Source organism: Moschus berezovskii, chromosome 1, assembly GCF_049115385.1.
Source record: "Moschus berezovskii isolate FMDL1 chromosome 1, NW_MosBer_1.0, whole genome shotgun sequence".
NCBI classification, from domain to species: Eukaryota; Metazoa; Chordata; class Mammalia; order Artiodactyla; family Moschidae; genus Moschus; species Moschus berezovskii.
Window position 1 is genome coordinate 150,874,997 of NC_142460.1, and position 21,345 is coordinate 150,896,341.

Here is a 21,345-nt window from a genome sequence, read left to right on the forward strand (position 1 = left end):
AGCCTCTATCAAACCTTTTCTTTCCATTAAGAGATCTCCTTGCTTTCCCTCCTCTCTCTCTCCCAATCTTCCTGATACACTTTATCAATCTTCACTAAGGCCTCATTTCCCCTGTAAGCCTCCAGAAGTGCTCCTAGGGCAATTTCATTCATTCCAACAGAGGCTTCAAGTTTCTCATAATGCTAATGATTCTCAATATCACATCTCCAAACATCAAATTCAGATCTTTTCTGTGAGCTTCAGATCTGTGTTTCCAACAATCAACAAACAAGTCCACCAAGATGCTCCCCAGGTAATGCAAGTTTAACCTGTTTGTAACCAAAGTCATCCTCTCCCTTTCTCATCCTCTTTATCTCATAAAGAATGCTCTTTATCTCAGTTAATGACAGTTGTTAAAACAAGATTACTTTTAACTCTTTCCTTTATTATATCCTCCCTTTATCTCCTCAGTTCCTAAATCCCATGTGAAGCTACTCCTATGAAGGACATCCCCTCACCTGCATTTCTACTGCCATTGCCCTATTCATCTCATCTGATAACAGCCTCCTTGATGGCCTCCCTGCCTCTAATCTCTCTATTCTAAAACATAAACCATACATGATATATTTAAAGCAGATTTTTCATACTTGAAAAATATGTGTATATATAGTTATATATATGTATACACATTTTAAATATGTAATCTATGGACACTGAGCTGATTATTGTTCAGACCACAGGAAGTTGTTAAAATACAGAAGTATATTCATATATACAGTTATACATAATTTTTAAGAGGTTCCTGATTCTTAAAAGGTTAAATTGTCTACAGAGTAAAGTCCAAATTCCTTAGCATGGCTTTAAGTGTCCATCACAACTTGGTCCAATTTACATTCCCAGATTCACCTTCCACCAACCTTGGCCTAAGTAATTTATATACACACACACACACAAATACGACTCACCTTTTCTTCTCTGCTTCTGATAATCCCTATTTTCTTGAAACTTCTTCCATTTCCTACCTAGGTAGTCTCTGTTAATTCTCCACCAAACAAAATTAACTCTTCTTTCCTCTGTGCTCCCAAGTACTTTGTTCCTACTTCCAGCACAGACTCTATTAAATATATTAGTATTAATCAGCCAGATAACCTGGGAGCAACTTGAAATTTATTCACCTTAATATTCCCACCTTCTGTACACCACACAGATCCGTAAATAAGGGTTTGCTGGACAGAGAAAAGTCTACATATAAGTAAAGAAGAAGTCAGAAGGAAGATAATTAGGAAAATACAATGTTATTAAACTGCCTTTTCCTTGGCTTTCAACAAGCTGAATAAGCAATCCAAAGAGTCTAATGTGACACAGAGGCAGATGAGGACTGAAAACTACGAAATGCCTGCTGTGACAGAGGAAAAGTATTTGCTATGCGTATAGTTGACAAAAGTTAACATATTTATCAAATGTGGAGGCATAAGAAAAATAAAATTCCACCCAAAAGAAAAATAAGCAAAAGAACTAATTCACAGAAGAAAAATGTAAAAGACCAATAAACATATAAAAATTCCTCAAATTCACTAGTAATCAGAAAATACAGGTTGAAAAAATCAAGTATTACTTTCACTGATCAAGTCAGAAAAAAATTTTTCAATAATATCCAAGAACAACAAATTTTCAATGATAATTTCCAAGGTACAGTGAAATGATTACACCCATGTCATGTCTGAGGGAATGCAAATTAAGTGAAAGAGGAAAAAAAAAACTGAATAAATATACATATATTTATATAAATGCATGAAGTAAATGAATATAAATGCATGAAGTAAAGAATGAGAAAACACAAATCATTAACTGTAGCTATTCTTAGGCAGAATCATTACCAGTCCCTTAAAACATGTAATAATTTTAGAATTAAGAAAAAATATTACTGTTTTTAAAAAGGTATTTTTAAATGGTTTTGGTAAACTTAAAAAATGAAGTCAGATTACAGTGAATTAAAAAGAAATAAGTAGTAGCAAAAAGATATAAATCACTTGTTAAGGAGTTCAACAGAAAAAGCAGAAACAAATTAGATGGTAGTCAAGAGGTCAAAGTTAAATAAAGCTTAATCATTTAAACTGCAGGTGATGAGCATATTTGAAACTGGAAAGGAGAGATGGAGATGATGAAATTCAGAACACTAAAAAGAGAGAATAATGTGTGTAAATGAAAGACCTCTACCTGTTATTCAAAGACAGTGGTGCAAAAGCCATAAAGGTGGCACATATGTGGTCAGTTAGTTTTGTCCAAGTTGATGCTCACAGATCATACTTCAGGAAATTATTTAAGAAACAGAGTTACTGGTCACCAATACAGCCAGAGAGAAAACATGTGATCAGATTAATCATTACTTCTATTAGAATCATTACTTCTATTAGAAAAACTTCAAAAACTGCTGTTCTTTGGTAGGGATCAAATACTGTGATCTTTGTATAAAAACATTCTTTGAATCATTCAACAATTCTCGTACTGATTATTCACCAAATTTAAGGCACTCTGGGAGTGACAGTCTCTGCCTTCATAAATATATATATTCAACCATAGCATCTAGACATTAAACAACGAACTGATGAACAAGTATAATGACTACTACAGAAAAGGGACCCATCAGGCACTGATGCATGGCACCATGACTAGAGAGAAAATGGTCATGTCAATTCCCTGACAAAGTGTTGCCGAAGTTGAGCATGCAATTTAAAAATCAGATCTGCAAATGAACATGAAGTCTAGAGGGAAGGATTAGAAGTTTGAGAGTATGTTATTCTGTTGTTTTCAATACTTTATACTTAGAAAAAGAATGAATATAAACACCAAAGTTGTGATTAAAAGATAATTATGAATGGTACATACCTATACGAAGGTCTCTTTGTAAAACATTCTTATCATAAACATAGAAAGACAAATACTGGAAAGTTCTTGGAATCTCAAAATAAAATTCTTCACTGAAAAACGGGCTAGAGAGAAAAGAGGGAAAGCTCATTAAATTTAAACTCAACAGTGTCCTCATATAATATTTTATTTTCAATAAAATAAAATTACAGATTAAACCATAAAGAAAAATGTTAAGAATTCCAAAATAATTCTCTATACTAAGTTTCAATTAAGCCCTGTACAAACTAAGCTGAATTTCTGAAAGGACTTTGACTGCCAGGTTGGGCTCGGAACAAACAGATTTTCTGGAGTCCTGTGGACAGAAGATCCAGTAATTGCCTGAGGTCATGCTCACCTTAAAGTGGACACAGTTGACAGCTGAGGACAGTGTCATTCACACCATTATCTCAAAAATATGTAAATCACAATAATATGTAATACCTAAAATGAATATGGTTATGTAAAATGTTATTTAAAACATATTTTAAAAAACTAAATTAGGTTATTTTTAATCAGTTTTATTGAGGTACAAATCATATAACATGTAACTTAAAGTATAGAGGTTGCTGACTTGTGATAAATTTACAAACCTGTGTAGCATCCTTCCCAATCTAAATATAAGAACATTCCAACTCCCCACAAAGTTCCCTGTTGTTTCTCTGCAGTTACTCCATTATACCTGCCGCAGGCAACCAGTGATCCGATTTCCGTCATTAAAGATCTATTGGAAGATTTCCTAAAAATGGAATCAAATAATATGTACACTAGAGTCCAGCTTCTTTCACTCAGTTTAATACCTATGAGTTTTTTTCCATTTTGCTGCGTATATCTTTAGTTCATTTCTTCTCATTGTTGGACAATAGAATATTGAATTGTTGAATACTGACTGTTGAATATTCCACAGTCTATTCTCCTAGTGATGTCATCTGACTTGTTTCCAGTTCAGGCTATCAAAAATAAGGCGGCTATGAACATTTTTATAAAGCTCTCTAATGCTTTCAGTTCTTTTGGAGAGGTAACTAAAAATATAATTGCTGAGTTAAAAGGTAGATGAATTTTTAATTTATGAGAAACTGTCAGACTGTTTCCAATGTGGCTATAGTATTTTACACTCCTACCAGCAATGTATGACAGCTCCAGCTGTTCCACATCATTGTCAACTTTTGCTACTGGAAGTTCTTTTAAATTAGCTATTCTACAACATTATAACTCAACTATACATCAATTAAAAGTCATTTTGAAAAAAATTAGCTATTCCAGTGAATGACATGATAAATGCTTACACCTGTGTAATCTCTACCCTAATCAAGATAAAGAACATTCCCATCTCCCTAGAAAGTTCCCATGTGTACTCATTCCCTCCATACTATCACGGGAACCAGTGATCTGATTTCTATCATAACACATTATGTTCAAGACTGTATAGAGACAGAAACATACAAACTATATTTCCCTTATGAATAAGGATGTTGAATATCTTCTCATGTGCTTGTTGCCCATTTGTAGATCTTATTTTAGGAACTATTGGAGTGTCCACATGTTTTAAAAGGTTTGTCTGTTTTCTCATCGGGTTTTTTTTAATAAATTCTGGACACAAGTCCTTTGTCAGAACATTTTCTACCAGGTGTGGCCTGCCATTTCATTTTCCTGACAGTATCTGTTAAAGGGCAGAAGATTCTGATTTTGACAAAATCCAATTTATTATTTCTCCTCTTTTATGACTGATGCTTTTGGCACCTAAGTAAAGAAATCTTTACCTTCCCCCAAGTTGCTAAGATTTTCTCCTACGAAATAGCTTTTTTTACTAAGTTCACTGGAAGAATGCTATTTTGATACTTAAATTCTCCTCCTAAGACATGAATCTCTGAAACATTAGTCAACATCCTTTATCAAGAGTACCTCTTTCCTGGTAATGCTTAAAGAATTAAAAAGATATTTTTAAAATGTCACCATAAAATACAATCTCTTCAGGATGTCACAACTTAAAAAGAAGATGAAATGCAAACTAAATGTCTCTTGTGCTGTGCTGTGCTTAGTCGCTCAGTCGTGTCGGACTCTTTGCCACCCCATGGACTGTAGCCCTCCAGGCTCCTCTGTCCGTGGGGATTCTCCAGATAAGAATACTAGAGTGGGTTGCCATGCCCTCCTCCAGGGGATCTTCCCAACCCAGGAATCAAACCGGAGTCTCTGGCATTGCTGGCAGATTCTTTACCAGCTGAGCTACCAGGGAAGCCCAAATGATTCTTAAAGAAGTCATTTCTGACCCTATCCAGGGAACAGTTGACTCAGCTTCTCAGTTATTATAAAACCTGGTCAACTTCTGTCAATATATTTTTCACTACAACTGCACTTCAAATTGTAACCAAAATAAACTTTTAAAAATTGGTCTGTCAAAACAGTCTTTTTAATTAGTCTCAGCAGAGAAATTAATATAAAACAACTGTTAAGCAAAGACGCGTAGGTATTTTTCTCCTTTGTGTCACTTTATAAAATATTATAAAATTGAGAATTTCCTTTATATATCATGTATCCACTCTCAAATATTATTTTTTAAACACATCCTAAAGCCAAATAAGAACAAGATGAAAATTATTCACTAAGTCACCTGTATCACTGTATCACCACAATCTCAGCAACCTAATCCCCACATCTGGGTGCCCACATCTTTATTTTATAAATAAGTAAATTAATCAATCCATTTGAGAAAAGTTTTCAATAAGGTTGGTAAGGAGCAATGACAAGACTTATACTCTACTGTTATCACTGACCTATGATCATGCATATCACTCCCGAGGAAATTCCTGGTGTGGGGAAGAGAAGCACAAGGCACAAGAAGTATTGATACTCAGTTTGTTTACAGATCTCCTACTTCTCAAAAGGACTGAGACAGAGATTTAGGAGCTGTGGATTCCATATGTGACTCCTACTTACCTGCTATGAAAATTCTATAACCAGACTACTTATAAAAACTGTAATATTCAGGATCCATAACAGATCTAAATGATATCTACTGTCTTTTGACTTAACAGGTTATCACAACATTCAGAAGAGCAGAAACACTGAAACGAAAGCAAGGTGAGCAAGGGTTCATACTACAGATTCTTTCACCCTGTTCCGCAAGAATGCTAGGAGGCACCTAGAATCCAAAAAACATCTAGTCTAATTGTATTGAAATGACTTCAGGTAACCACTGACAGCCTTAAAATAGCTTCCAAGTGGCTATGAATCTAGAAAAATAACTTAAGGTGGACAGGTAGCTCAGCTGGTAAAGAATCTGCCTGCAATGCTGGAGACCCCGGTTTGATTTCTGGGTCGGGAAGATCCCCTGGCCAAGGGACAGGCTATCCACTCTAGTATTTTTGAGCTTCCCTGGTGGCTCAGTCCGTAAAGAATCCACCTGCAACGTGGGAGACCTGGGTTCGATCCCTGGGTAGGGAAGATATCCTGGAGGAGGGCATGGCAACCTACTCCAGTACTCTTGCCTTGGAGAATCCCCATGGACAGAGGAGCCTGGTCGGCTACAGTCCATGGGGTAGCAAAGAGTTGGGCACGACTGAGCAACTAAGCGGCAGTAGCAGCAAAAATAATTGGTTTTATAATTTTCCCCAACACCAACAGCTGGCAAGGCAAGGGTTTAAAACAAAAAGTAAGCTAATTTCAGTTTCTCATTTACGAGGCTATGTAGTAGAAACTAAAACAAGTATTCAATTTATTGAAAGTTACTAGTTTTATATATGACTGATTTTTATGTGATATGTAATCAAAATACATTAAGAAACAAACAGTTTCAGGTTCCAATCACAGTTTTGCTTCTAACTTCCTTTATTAAGTGTGCAAATTATTCAGTCTCTTGGTGACTCAGTTTCATCATTTATGTAAATAACAGAATTCTAATAAAACAGGGCAGGTGATTTATGATTAAAGATGTATATTCAAATCTTCTTGGGCAATTAAATATTTCATCCATCATGTTCATTCCAACAACTCCTGATTCCCTTATTTTAACTTTTATCTCTGGACAAGACTGTATCCTTCCAGCACAGCTCTGCACTAGAATTATATCCACAAACACTATTAAAGGGAAGAGGTAGTACATTTCAAGTTTATGAATTAGAAGTTACTATGATACTCTTGCAGTGCTACTACGTTTCCAAAAAATGAGAAATCTACCTAAGAGCTCCTTCCCTTACAATGCACTACTTAGTTAAGTGACTTGTATAAACGTTAAGGGGTAATTTATTCTCAAGAGAAATAAAATTATGATGTACTTTGAGAAAAGTTCAAATAAATGGGCAAATTTTAGCCTAGAGAAAAAAACTGAGGTATTGGTGGTTATTTTCAAAAACTTCAAAGACTATCATGTGAAAGATGGATTAAACTTGTTCCCCATATATTCAAGGGACAGAATTAGGAACAATTAAAAGGAATTTTTGAGGCAATGAAAAGCCACATGAAAGCAAGCACTGCGTCCATCTTGTTCTCGTGGATGTATGAATAAATAGCGCCCAGCAAGTTCTTGGCATACAGTAGGTTTTCCTTTTGATAGACATTAATCAACTAAATCTAAGAACTTAATAGTTCTAAGACCTAACAGGCTGCTTAGGAGGCAGTGAAATCCTTGGTCACTGGAACATTAAGCAAATGTCAGATGACTACTTGTCAAAAATAATTGTCAGGAGGAACTAAGCATAATGGATTTAGTCCAGCTCAATGAACATTAAGGCTCCTTCAAACTCTGAGATTCTGTAATTCTAAAAATAAATTCAGAAACTAAAAGGAAAATAAAAGTTTCAGATGAAGAAAAACTTCTTGATGATAACAGGAAAACATATAAAAGTTATCATTCAATATATATCATATTAGTGATAATTTACTAATTTTTTACAAACCTTAAAGATTTTTCAACAACTTGGGTACGATAAACTTCTTCCTGGTCCAAATTTATGGTGCAGAAACAATCTCTCATCTTGTTGGGTCCAAGATATGGCAATAAATTTTTCGCTTCACCTGTTGGCACAAAAATTAAAACTGGTGTTAAATAAAACCAGCTGCTTCATGCTAAACCTTATATGGATGCATTAAATGAAAAAGAACATATAGGATATAGCACAGAAAATAATATTAGTGATTACAGAAAGATAATAACCTTGGTCTAAAATAGTCTGGTGAGATGGAAGGGAGGAGCTATGTGTAAAGGGGCATGTGAGATCATGTTATACCACTGGATCCCTGGTCCCAGGAAAGATCAATGTCCCCAACTTGTGCTCTCATCCCATCCCATCAGCACCACTCCAAGGACTTGTCTCCAAAACTAATCCCTCTTTCCTGTATCATTAATTGTTCTCTCTACTGGATCATTACCATCAGCTCATAAATAAACTCTGGTATTTCCCAACTGTAAAAACACCACAAAAAAGAAAAAAAATCTCCTTTGATTCCACCTCTCCCTCATGACATCATTCCATTTCTAGACTCCCTTTCGCAGCAAAACTTCTTAAAAGCAAACATCTACAGTCACTGTTTCTAATTCCACACCTTCCATTCATTCTTCCATCCAACCAGCTTTTAACTACATGATGACAATGAAGCTGCTCTAGGAAGGGTCACCAATGCCTTTCATACTGCCAAATCCAAGGACATTTCTCTGTCCTCATCATACCTGATCTGGCAGGGCTGTTTAATGTAAGTGAAGGCTAACATCTCTCCTTAAAACTCATTTTTTTCTTGGCTTCCACCACACAGTATTTCTGGCTTTCTTCCCACATCACTGGCCCTCTGCTGACTTCTTTCCCTCCTCACCTCTAAATGTTGCAGTGCTTCAGGGCTCATTTCTGGGCCACCTTCTCTTCTTTCCCTAAGCAAATTCCTTCAGTATATGGTGTTAATGCCCATGCCTCTCAAGAGGCCTGAGATGATTTCCAGGCTTGATTTCTCCTCCGCAGCATTAGATATGAATCTTCAACTGCCTCTTCGAATACCCAGTAGAGTTCTCAAATTTTGTTAAGTCCCAGACAAACCATATGATTTCCTCTCCCAAAACCCACTGTTTTCCCCAGTCTACCACCATCTTCCTCTCTTTCTCTCACCTGTTCCCCATACTTTCCACTCCCACATCCAGTCCATCAGTAAATCCAGCAGAACTCCATAATAAATCCCAAATGAAACCACTTCTCCTTGCCTTCATCAGTATAATCCTACAATCTTCATCAAGGAGTGTGATCTTTTAAACACAATATTCAGATCAATCACTCCCCTACTCCAATACCATCTGACTTCACTGGGGCTTCCCCAGTGGCTCAGAGGGTAAAGAATCCACCAGCAATTCAGGAGACGCAGGTTTGTTCCCTGGGTTGGGAAGATCCCCTGGAGGAGGAAACGGCAACCCACACCAGTTATTCTTGTCTGAAAAATCTTGTGGACAGGGTACAAAGAATCAGACACAGATTCTTTCTGAGGACCTAAACAGAGAACAGAAGTCAATCCATTTCTAAACTCCCTTGGTGCACCCAGCCCCATTCAACTGTCCTCTCTTTGACCTCTTCTCCTCCCGCTCTCCCAGAGACCACGCTCTTTCCATTCATCAACCATGTCAAGCTTGTTCAAGCTGAGGACTCTGTCTGGAGTCCTCTAACCCGTGTTCATATGGCTGTCTCTTCCTCCATTCAGCTCTCAGCGCAAATGCCACTTGCTCAAAGAAACCCATACGTACTATTCTATCTACAATAAATAATCCTGCTACTACATTCTATTTCTCTGTTTTCTTGATAGCATTTAAACTATCTGAAACTCTTCATTTTTATATCTGACTCCCTCACTCTTAGGGAGTTCTTAGCTACCTCATTCAAGGCCTGAGAACTTAACTGATCTTCAGGATCTCAAATAGTGACTGTCAACTATTGAGAAATATGTGCTGAATGAATATTAAAGAATCAAGTCAGCCTAGTTTCGAAGTTCTTGTGAGAAGCGGGTGCTGAAATCAGACACCAGTGTACTAAATTAGGAAAAAAGGTGGTAGGCATTAGGGAAAGAGCATTTCCCTGAGAATCATGAAACAGCTTTCCGTATTACCTTTGGTACTAAATGGCCAAATGGCTTCAGACAAACCTGGGAACAAGAAGTTTTCCTGACAAAAGTCTGGGCTGGATAAACTCAGGTCTCTTTCTGCTTACCAACTGTAAAACCAAAGGCCATTTGAACCAATTTATTTTAAAGACGTCTATCAGAAACTTAAGTACCTGTGAAAAACTCAATACACAAATGATTTTTTTAAATTAAAATTAGAAAAATCAGGGAAAAGTCCCTCAGAGCCACCTGGGAGGTTGTCTCTCCGGCTTAAGTCCTGAGTAAGTCCACTGAATAAAACGTACTTCTCAAAAATTAAAAGTAAAATTAAGTAAAATTAGAAAAATCAATGGAAGAGCACCAGTAAGATACTGTTATTTAGTTCATCACTGAGAGATTAGAAAAAAAATCAAGTTACCATGTCACAGAATAAACACATTCATCTCAAGTCAAAATAAAGGAATCTAATCTTTTAAATGGCCCCTAAATTGCCCAATATGGGTTGGCCTTTACAAATTCACTGGTTTCCTAAAAGGCAGAAATAATGTATATCTGAATTTGTATCCATGCATCCTCCTCTTCCTCAAAAGATTACATGTCCATCCCTATCATCCACAGCTCATCCCTCTACCTGTGTTCCCTCATCCCTGTTTCCTCCCTCTCACCCTAGGACACTGCCCAGAAATTTCATTTTCATTATTTTTTACCTGCTCCTTTAATTCTTTCCTTTTGTGCCTCCCCTCTGTACAATCCAGAGGGTTTGAGGGCGTTTTTTTTTTTTTTAGTGGAAAATCCACCTAGGTCACCATAAAGGGCTTGCAATGTAAACAAATTTGGAATTAAATCATAATAAACATGCTCCATATCTAATGAGAGAATCTGGAATACTAAATCATTGCCCTTGAACATGTTGCTATTTCATTCACACAAGCACAAGCTAGAAACTACACTGTATAAACGTACACATATTCTACCACCCACCTTTTTAAGAGGGAAACGGGATTATTTTCTCTGCAGAATCCAATGACAGTGACATTATTAGATATTTACTTAGAAGAAGTAAAAATTCAAATTCTACAGAATATATAAAATATAAAATGTGCTCAACATCACTTCTCAGAAAAGTTGTCATAATCTTTGAATATCTGTCACTGCTATTCAAAATAAAGTAAAATCATCTCATCAATGCTAGATCACCAATCGAGCACGCTAATATGTTAAGTCAACTTTTGAGTCTTTAAACTGTACCTCCAAACTACAGCAGTAACCAACTGGCATTAATCTAAATAATTAATTGCCACATTATTTTAAAAAATCAAAAGTGAAGTAACTAATGGTTAGAGAATTCACAAAAATAATGTAGCACTCCATATAACTCTAAACAAAAAAAATATTTTAACAGCACACTCTTTATATTAAGCTACCCAAAAAGAAATGAGGAACTTGAGAAGATTATACCTGTCCTGTATATGATATTTTCATAGGGCCTCACTGGTTCTAGTAAATTATTGTATATAAATAAGTAAGTGCATTGGTCAAAAAATAAACAAAAAACTGCTGCTGCTGCTGCTGCTGCTGCTAAGTCACTTCAGTCATGTCCGACTCTGTGTGACCCCATAGTCGGAAGCCCACCAGGCTCCCTCATCCCTGGGATTCTCCAGGCAAGAACACTACTGCTCCTTAAAAGGCAAGTGTATGGAAAACTTATTCCATAATTTCCAATTTGTCCCCTCCTACTCGCAGCCTGAATCTGTAATTTGGCTTCTGAACCTATTTCTTTACTATAACTCCCAAGAACATTAATAATATTTGTTGTTGTTTTGTCACTAAATCATGTCCGACTCTTTGCCACTGAGCCACTTGGGAAGCTCTACTAATAATACTGTGTGTGTGGATGTGTGTGTTCAGTTGCTCAGTTGGGTCCAACTCTTTGTGACTCCATGGACTATAGCCTGCCACGCTGCTCTATCCATGGGAGTTCCCAGGCAAGAATACTAGAGTGGGGTGCCATTTCCTTTCCCAGGGGATCTTCTTGACCCAGGGATAGAATCCACGACTCCCACATTGGCAGGCAGATTCTTTACCACTGAGCCACCTCTGTGGTAATAATGCCAGGAAACTTTGGGCATACACAGACCATTAAATTCATCATACAGGTGGAGAACCAATTTCAACTATTTTTTTAATGTTTCATTATAAAACAATAAAAATATACTAAAATACAAACACTTATAAGCTTCTCAACATTATTTCATGGTATTACTTGCAATCTTTCTCAATTTATCTGCAGCCTATTTGGTCATGGCTGGCCTTCAGGAAAATTAGGGTCTGTATCTGTGGTAGATATGGTGGGTCAGTATGACTCCCTGTACTGCAGAGACTAAAAAGCTAAAAACTACATTTCCCAACCTCTCATGCAGTTAGGGTTGTGGCTATGATTTAAATTCCATCAATTAGATGCACTCTGGAAATTTGGAGGACAAAAGAGAATGGAGGTGGCATTTAGGTTGCTTCTACTAGTAAGCACTGTCATGGAGATGCCTAGGTTTTCTACAGTAGTGCTTGCCGCAGTCCTGGTATCCAGCCACAGGGTTCACAGATATCAGGAAGGATACACAGTATCCATTCTGTCACACAGGTCGTGTGCACGACCGACCGAAGCAGCACGAGCCAGCAGCTGTGACAACCGTTTACTTGTTGCCGGCTGTTTCCTAACAGTGGCAGATTTCTGATCATGGCACAGGTGACAAGGTTCTAAAGACTAGCAGCTAAAAGTTACAATTTCCTAATTTTTCAGGCACCTTTCTGATCCTAAAAGAGGTAGTAACTCCCTTTGTGGCCCTGATGCAATGTGGCTTTTTTTTTTGGGGTGGGGGAGGGAGTATAATAAATGTTTACTTTGATGGGATTCAGATGGCAGGACCATGGATGATTTTTATTTTCCTTTGACTTTTTCTGTATTTCCCAATTTTTTTCATGACCCTGAACTCCTTTTACAGGGAAAACAGAAAACAACCAAAGCACATATTTAAAAGCAAAGACTGTGGTGGGCCAAGCACACTGCTCATCCCGCTCTTAGTTCATCTTCCAGGAAGCCCAGAGGAAGCCTGTGGCCACTGCCCCTGGGTTCAATCTCAGCTATATGGTCATCACATAGGTCATTTAAAGCCTTCACACAATCAGCTCTGGGCTTTTGAATATCATTTTTGAAAGTTTAAGGGCTTCCCAGATGGTGCTCATCGTAAAGAACCTACTTGCCAATGCAAGAGACGTAAGAGATATGGGTTCGATCCCTGGGTTGGGAAGATCCCCTAGAGAAGGAAATGGCAACCCACTCCACTATTCCTGCCTGGAGAGTCCCATGGACAGAGGAGACTGGAGGGCTACAGTCCTTAGGGTCGCAAAGAGTCGGACATAACTAAAGCGACTGAGCACTTAAAAGTTTGACTAAAGTCTGTTCCTTCAGTCTTTCCAACAACTCTATATAAGTCACTTAAAATCTTTTATTAAATCTCTTTCTGCTTACACTAGCTAGAGTTGATTCTGCAACCTAATCCTGACTAGCTTCTTTTCTTATCCTTTCTACCTTTTCTAACAAATCTAAAAATCCCATTTCATATTACTGGTCATCAGAGCTTGGTAAATCTTTCAGCTATTAACAGGTGTGGTTACCTGGATCAAACATGGACTCAGAAATTATAAAGTAATATCTCGCTGACAGTGACTTTTGTGTTCCTTTAGACAGTGAGTTGAACAGCTCAGCACACCCAAAAGGTGAAAGTGTCAACTTGGGAGAAAGATAGATCCTGACTCTCTGCATGGCTGTCACTATCTGCTTTCAGAGAACACTTCTGCATTTCCTATTGTAGCATTTAGATGTGGTTTTTAAACAGTATATACTAGCACAAAAATAGAAATATATATCAGTGGAACAGGACAGAAAACCCAGAAATAAGCCCATGCACCTATCACCAATTAATCTCTGACAAAGGAGACAAGACTATTCAATGTTGGAAAGACAGTCTCTTCAACAAATGGTGCTGGGAAAACTGGACAGCCAAATGTAAAAAAGTGAAGTTAAATCATTCCTTATCTCTTACACAAAAATAAGCTCAAAATGGATTAAAGACCTACACAGACACTATAAAACTCCTTGAGAAAAACATAGGCAGAACACTCTCTGACATAAATCACAGCAATATCTTTTTCAATCCATCTCCCAGAATAATGGAAATAAAAACAAAAATAAACATATGGGACCTACTTAAACTCAAAAGCTTTTGCACAGCAAAGGCAACAATAAACAAAGTGAAAAGACATCCCAGAAACTGGGAGAAGATATGTGCAAAAGATGTGATTGATAAGGAATTAGTCTCCAAAGTTTACAAACAGCTTATGATGCTTAGCAGACCACTCAAAAATGGGCAGAAAACCTGAAGACACATTTCTCCAAAGAAGACATACAAATGGACAATAGGCACATGAAAAGATGCTCAATATTGCTAGTTATTAGAGAAATGCAAATAAAATATTTGCATTTGATTTGTGCAAATTGGTGTGAGGTAATACCTCAGAAATACCAGTCAGAATGGCTTTCAGCAAAAAATCCACAAACCATAAATGCTGGAGAGGGTGTGGAGAGAAGGAAACCCTCCTACACTGTTGGTGGGAATGTAAATTACTACAGCCACTATGGAGAACAGTACGTAGGTTCCTCAAAAAACTAAAAATAGAGCTACCATATGACCATATGCAATCCCACTACTGGGCATATATCAAGACAAAAGCATGATCTGAAAGGATACATGCATCCCAATGTTCACTGCATCACTGTTTACAACAGATAAAACATGGAAGCAACCTAAATGTCCACCAACAGAGGAATGGATAAAGACGATGTGGTATATGTATACAATGGAATATTCAGTGCAGTTCAGTTAAGTTGCTCAGTCGTGTCCGACTCTTTGCGACCCCATGAATCACAGCACGCCAGGCCTCCCTGTCCATCACCAACTCCCGGAGTTCACTCAAACTCATGTCCACAGAGTCGGTGATGCCATCCAGCCATCTCATTACTCAGCCATTAAAAAGAATGAAATAATGCCATTTGCAGCAACATGGATGGACCTAGACAGTGTCATACTGAGTGAAGTAAGTCAGAAAGAAAAGGAGAAATATCGTATGACATCCCTTATATTTGGAATCTAAAAAGACATGATACAAATGAACTTACTTACAAAACAGAAAGAGACTCACAGACTTAGAAAATTAACTTATGGTTGCCCGGGGAGAAGGGATAGCTGGGAGGTTTGGGAAGGTCATGTGCACACTGCTACGTTCAAAATGGATAACCAACAAGGACCTATTTTATAGCACATGGAACTATACTCAATATTATGTGTGTGTCTGAGCCCCTTTGCTGTTCACCTAAAACTATCACAACACTGTTAATCAGCTATATCCCAATACAAAATAAAAAGTTTAAAGTTTGAAAAAAAATGTGATTTTTAAAACATACTTGATAATACAATATCATGTCTCCATGAATTTGTGACTCCCAAATTCTCAGTATCTAAACCATGTGCACTATTTTGTGTACCTCCATCTTATCCTTAAATTTACACATCCTATTTTAACTCTATTAAGATTAAAGTGTTCAAGACATTCAATAAATTGCTAAGATACAACACCTGAGCAAGATAGCTGAAATAATGGAAATAATTTTTACCTGCATTTGAATGAAAGTAGGAGATGTTTCCAGCTTAGTCTTCATTTTAAAAATTTTGTGCATACACAAAGGTAGGAACTTGTCCTATAAAGGCAGATGTATTATTGGCCCCACAGCAAACAGTATAGATCTGATTACATTTAGAATTGTCACTATTTTCTTCAACAAAGAATCAATTATCAGGAGGCATATTACTGACAAAACAATGTTCCTCTATGAAGAAAGGAGCCTGGCCTTCAAGTACAACATCTTTTACTCTGTAACAAGACCATTTATAGGTGAATTCATAACTGGCACTCTTTAAGAGGGCTTCCCTGGAGGCTCAGTGGTAAAGAACTGGCCTGCTAATGCAGGAGATGACAGTTTGATCCCTGGTCGGGCAGATACCCTGGAGAAGGAAATGGTTACCCACTCCAGTATTCTTGCCTGGGAAATTCCATGGACAAAAGGAGTTTTGTGGGTTACATTCAGTCCATGGGGTTGCAAAAGAGTAGGACATGCTTAGCAACTAAACAATAGCTCTTTAAGAGCTTTTCTAGTCTACATGCCTTACAACGTAATTGTTAATTAAAAAAAAAAAAACAACCTTTTCTCCTAAAGCAAGGGTTTTAGAGATGAATTTATTCTCCACTGGGCATTTACCTCACAGATGGGCTGCAAGTATGCCAAGAACACCTTCACATGACAGACACATCATTGGTTTTGTCCAACAACAAAATGAAACAGCCACCTGCCCATTCATGTGATAGTAATTGTTTCTATGCATCATTCAAATCTTACAACATCAAATACAGAGTATATAATAAAATGGCATATTTAGCTTGGATCCCCATCCTTCACACTGTTGCTAGTTCCTTTTTTTAAAATATGTTACATAGCACTCCTGCTCAAGTCTTCAGTGGTTCCACACTACCTACCACTGCCCGCCTTGCAGGATAAAATCTAAAGTTCCTTCAGTTCAGTTCAGTCGCTCAGTTGTGTCCGACTCTTTGCGATCCCGTGAATCACAGCACGCCAGGCCTCCCTGTCCATCACCAACTCCCGGAGTTCACTCAAACTCATGTCCATCAAGTCAGTGAGGCCATCTAGCCATCTCATTCTCTGTCATCCCCTTCTCCTCCTGCCCCCAATCCCTCCCAGCATCAGAGTCTTTTCCTGTGAGTCAACTCTTTGCATGAGGTGGCCAAAGTACTGGAGTTTCAGCTTCAGTATCGGTTCTTCCAATGAACACCCAGGACTGATCTCCTTTAGAATGGACTGGTTGGATCTCCTTGCAGTCCAAGGGACTCTCAAGAGTCTTCTCCAACACCACAGTACAAAAGCATCAATTCTTTGGCGATCAGCTTTCTTCACAGTCCAACTCTCACATCCATACATGACCACGGGAAAAACCATAGCCTTGACTAGACGGACCTTGGTTGGCAAAGTAATGTCTCTGCTTTTCAATATGCTATCTAGGCTGGTCATAACTCTCCTTCCAAGGAGTAAGCGTCTTTTAATTTCATGGCTGCAATCAGCATCTGCAGTGATTTTGGAGCCCAAAAAAATAAAGTCTGACACTGTTTCCACTGTTTCACCATCTATTTCCCATGAAGTGATGGGACCAGATGCCATGATCTTAGTTTTCTGAATGTTGAGCTTTAAGCCAACTTTTTCACTCTCCTCTTCCACTTTCATCAAGAGGCTTTTTAGATCCTCTTCACTTTCTGCCATAAGGGTGGTGTCATCTGCATATCTGAGGTTATTGATATTTCTCCCAGCAATTTTGCGGTAGGCTGAGCATTCGTTGGCATTGCCTTTCTTTGGGATTGGGATGAAGACTGACATTTTCCAGTCCTGTGGCCACTGCTGAGTTTTCCAAATTTGCTGGCATATTGAGTGCAGCACTTTCACAGCATCATCTTTCAGGATTTGAAATAGCTCAACTGAATTCCATCACCTCCACTAGCTTTGTTTGTAGTGAGGCTTTCTAAGGCCCACTTCACTTCACATTCCAAGATGTCTGGCTCTAGGTGAGTGACCACACCATTGTGATTATCTTGGTCATGAAGATCTTTTTTGTACAGTTATTCTGTGTATTCTTGCCACCTTTTCTTAATATCTTCTGCTTCTGTTAGGTCCATACCATTTCTGTCCTTTATGAGCCCATCTTTGCATGAAATGTTCCCTTGGTATCTCTAATTTTCTTGAAGAGATCTCTAGTCTTTCCTATTCTGTTGTTTTCCTCTATTTCTTTGCACTGATCACTGAGGAAGGCTTTCTTATCTCTCCTTGCTATTCTTTGGAACTCTGCATTCAGATGCTTATATCTTTCCTTTTCTCCTCTGCTTTTTGCTTCTCTTCTTTTCACAACTGTTTGTAAGGCCTCCTCAGACAGCCATTTTGCTTTTTTGCATTTATTTTCCATGGGGATGGTCTTGATCCCTGTCTCCTATACAATTAGTCTGACATAAAAATGCTTCATGATCTGTCACCATCTACTATTTAATCATAACCCCACAAGTTATGCTCCAGAAGTACTGCACTTTTAGTTCCTTGAAAACACTGTATTCTCTCCTGTCTCTGTACATTTACAATGCTATTTTCACTTCATGGGATGCTCTCATCTAATCTTTTTCCCAACAAAGCTCTGCTTAAGGCACCTTTGTACAATCTTCCCTCAACTCCTAGGTAGTCATGTCACCTTTTCCTCTCTTTCCTACTGCATTGTATCTGTACTTCTACTATAAGGATCATATTGTATTGCACCTGTTCTGTTTCATTCAACAAATATTTATTAAGTGCCTACAGGATGCCAGGCACCTTTCTAAATACTGGGAATATAACAATGAATAAAAAATATAGGTCTTTGCCCACATGGAACCACTGTACAATCTAGACAGTGGAAACAAACATCATAAACTCTTAACCAAGTATATAATACTTATTGCCATGGAAGAAAATAAAGGTAAGAGACTTAGGGAGTGCCACGCCCAGAGGGTAGAGAGAGGGAGGACAGCAATGCTATTTTATACAGGGAATCGAGGAAGGCCTTTATATGGAGATATTTGAGAAGATATTTGAAGGTGGTCAATGAGGGAATGAGTCACGCAGATACCTAGGGAAAGACACAAGCAGAAACAATAAAATATGCAAAGGCCCTGACAGAGGATAATTTGGCATACTGAAGGAAAAGCAAGGAGGTCAGTATGGCTGTAAAACAATAAACAAGGTAGGAAGAAGGAGGAAACAGTAAGAGATGAGATAGGAGTGGGGAAGGAAGCAGGTTAAATAGGGTCTTGTGGCCAATGGAAAGTCTTAGGCTTTTCTGCATGAGATGGGAAGCTATTAAAGGATTATGGGCAGAAGAATGGCATGATCTAACTTTGTTCTAAAGAATCACAGCAGAAGGAAAAGGGTGGAAGCCGGAAGCTGGACAGGAGGCTATTGTAATAATTTCGATTACAGTTGATCAGACAGGCAGTCTTGGCATGCAAAGAAGTGGTCAATTGGTCATATAATTTGAAGATAAAGCCAACAGTACTGTTGATATTTTGGATGTGGGTGTAAGAGGAAAGGGGGTCAAGGATCACTTCTTAAAGAGTTTCAGCCAGAGCAGCTGGATGAAGAGAGACGCCACTTCCAGAGGAAAGAGCTTCTTGTTGGGAAAGAGTATGCTAAGTCTGAGACACCTTTAAATATCCAAGTGCAGATGTGCAGCAGACAAGGAAGTGCTGCCAAGAGATAGAACCTGAGAATCATTAGCAAGTACATAGTATTTCTCAAAATATAAGGCTATCCAGGATTACAAGAACAGTAAATATGGAAAAAAAGAGAAGAGATTTGATGACTGAGCGTCAAAAGAGTTCTCCATCATTTTGCGTTAGTAGAGTTAAGAAGGAACCAGCAAATGAGACTGCTGTATGTCTCTTCGCTGAATATAAACTGACCGAACCATGCTTAGCACCATGCTTAGCTTATAATAGATAATGAAATATCTAGTAAGTATGTGTATGTTTGTAACTTCAGCATGGGCAAAGAAGAGGTTCTAACATCACATCACAAATTATAAAATTGCAAATAAATTTATTTTTATACGTTTGATATAAGTTGATCCATATCAATTGCTCCAAAGGTTTAAAAAGAAAATGTCTCCTGTAAACAGTTACCAAAAGCACTAAATTTAAAAATCTCCACAGTGCTAAAACAGAGACATCGCATTGAAAATAAACAAAACACTCCTGAGATGCACACATTCATTTACTTAGTGCCTACCAAGATAGTAAGGATACACGAGTGCGAAAAACACACAAAAACCATGTCCACATTGAGCTAATAAGACGGACAGATAACAAATAAGTATGTTAGTATTAAGCAGGAACAGGTACCACATGAATTGGCAGAGGGAGGGGTGCCAAGGAAGGCTCCACCCACAAGGTAACGTCTGCATAAATATCTGAAGAAAAAGGAAAGCCAAGTAAGTATTTTATAGAAAACAGCTTTCAGTCATTGGCAAAAAGTAAACAATTTAAACCAAGAAGATAAACACCACTGGAAATCAAAACTGATAATCTAGAATAACAGAAATAGAAAGATGGCCAACTCTATGCGTACAAGATCAGTGATTATATGCAAAGGTCAAAAGGCATAAATCCAGATCCTACCATATAACAGAACTAGAATTCCAAATATCAGGGTACTGGAAGAGATTCCAGGGTATATGCTTCTGGGCATGAATGCAAGTATGCACATATGTGTTTATGTGTATGTTTTGCAGGGACTATATGCGTGCATTTATATCTATAGGTCTGTATGTGCGTTTCTGTGTCCTAGAGGGAGACATTACTGGGATAAGTAAGAATAGAAGACAAATATTTCTCAAGCAGTTGTATGCTCCGAGACAATGCTAAACATTTTCTAAAATATCCCATTCAGTTGGTACAACGAGCTTTGACATAAGCATTACTGTTCTTTTATAAATTGAAAAAAAAATCATAGTTACACTGGCAGTGCAGTGAATTGACAAAAATCAAATTCCAACGCCTAGTCTTTCCATTCCTATTCATGTCTTTCTGAACAGAGAAGTGCCTAGGGGAACAGACAACTATTCCTTTCTGAAACTATCCTAGGAGATCCTGTAGGATCTCCAATCTATTTCAAAGGATACCTTAAGCACAGAAATAAGAGGTTCAGGGTGTGAATAACTCCCAAGAGAACTGCAAAGGGCCAGGGTCCTAGACAAGATGATCCTAAGAAAAAGATTATCTGCAGTGGGAGGAAAGCTGAATCATAATACTAGTTTCCAGTTATCGAATACTTACATTACACACACACAGCAGATACTTTTTAGGGACTTCACATGTATGTCACTTAATCTTCATAACAACTTCTTCCAAGTAATTTTTTTTTTAAATAGAGAAATTGGGGACGGAGGGATAACACTGCAGGGGTAGGGCATAACAGGAACAAGTTCAGGAGGTGGAAATAGGAGGAGCACCTTCGAGAAAGCAGTTAACAGTACAAACTGACTCAAGCAGAGAGAGATGAAAGGGGAGTAGAGAGGATGCAGCGTAAAAGAAAGGTGGCACTGCACAGAACCTATGATGTCAAGCCAAGAAGTTTTAATTTCATTCAGCAAGCAACAGGGTCACTAGAAATTTCCATGTGATCAAATCTATGCTTCAGGAAAA

General features: G+C 37.9%; 1 protein-coding gene across 2 annotated transcripts in view; it reads right to left on the reverse strand.

The window, feature by feature from the left end:
• Window positions 1–21,345, reverse strand: part of RASA2 (RAS p21 protein activator 2) — a 126,823-nt gene that overhangs the window by 90,715 nt on the left and 14,763 nt on the right. For both annotated transcript variants that reach the window (XM_055412637.2, XM_055412627.2), the window contains exons 2-3: window positions 7,776–7,893; window positions 2,866–2,969 (exon numbers count right to left, since the gene is read on the reverse strand). In XM_055412637.2, the coding sequence (XP_055268612.1) occupies window positions 2,866–2,969; window positions 7,776–7,893 (222 nt within the window). The remainder of the gene's footprint in view (window positions 1–2,865; window positions 2,970–7,775; window positions 7,894–21,345) is intronic.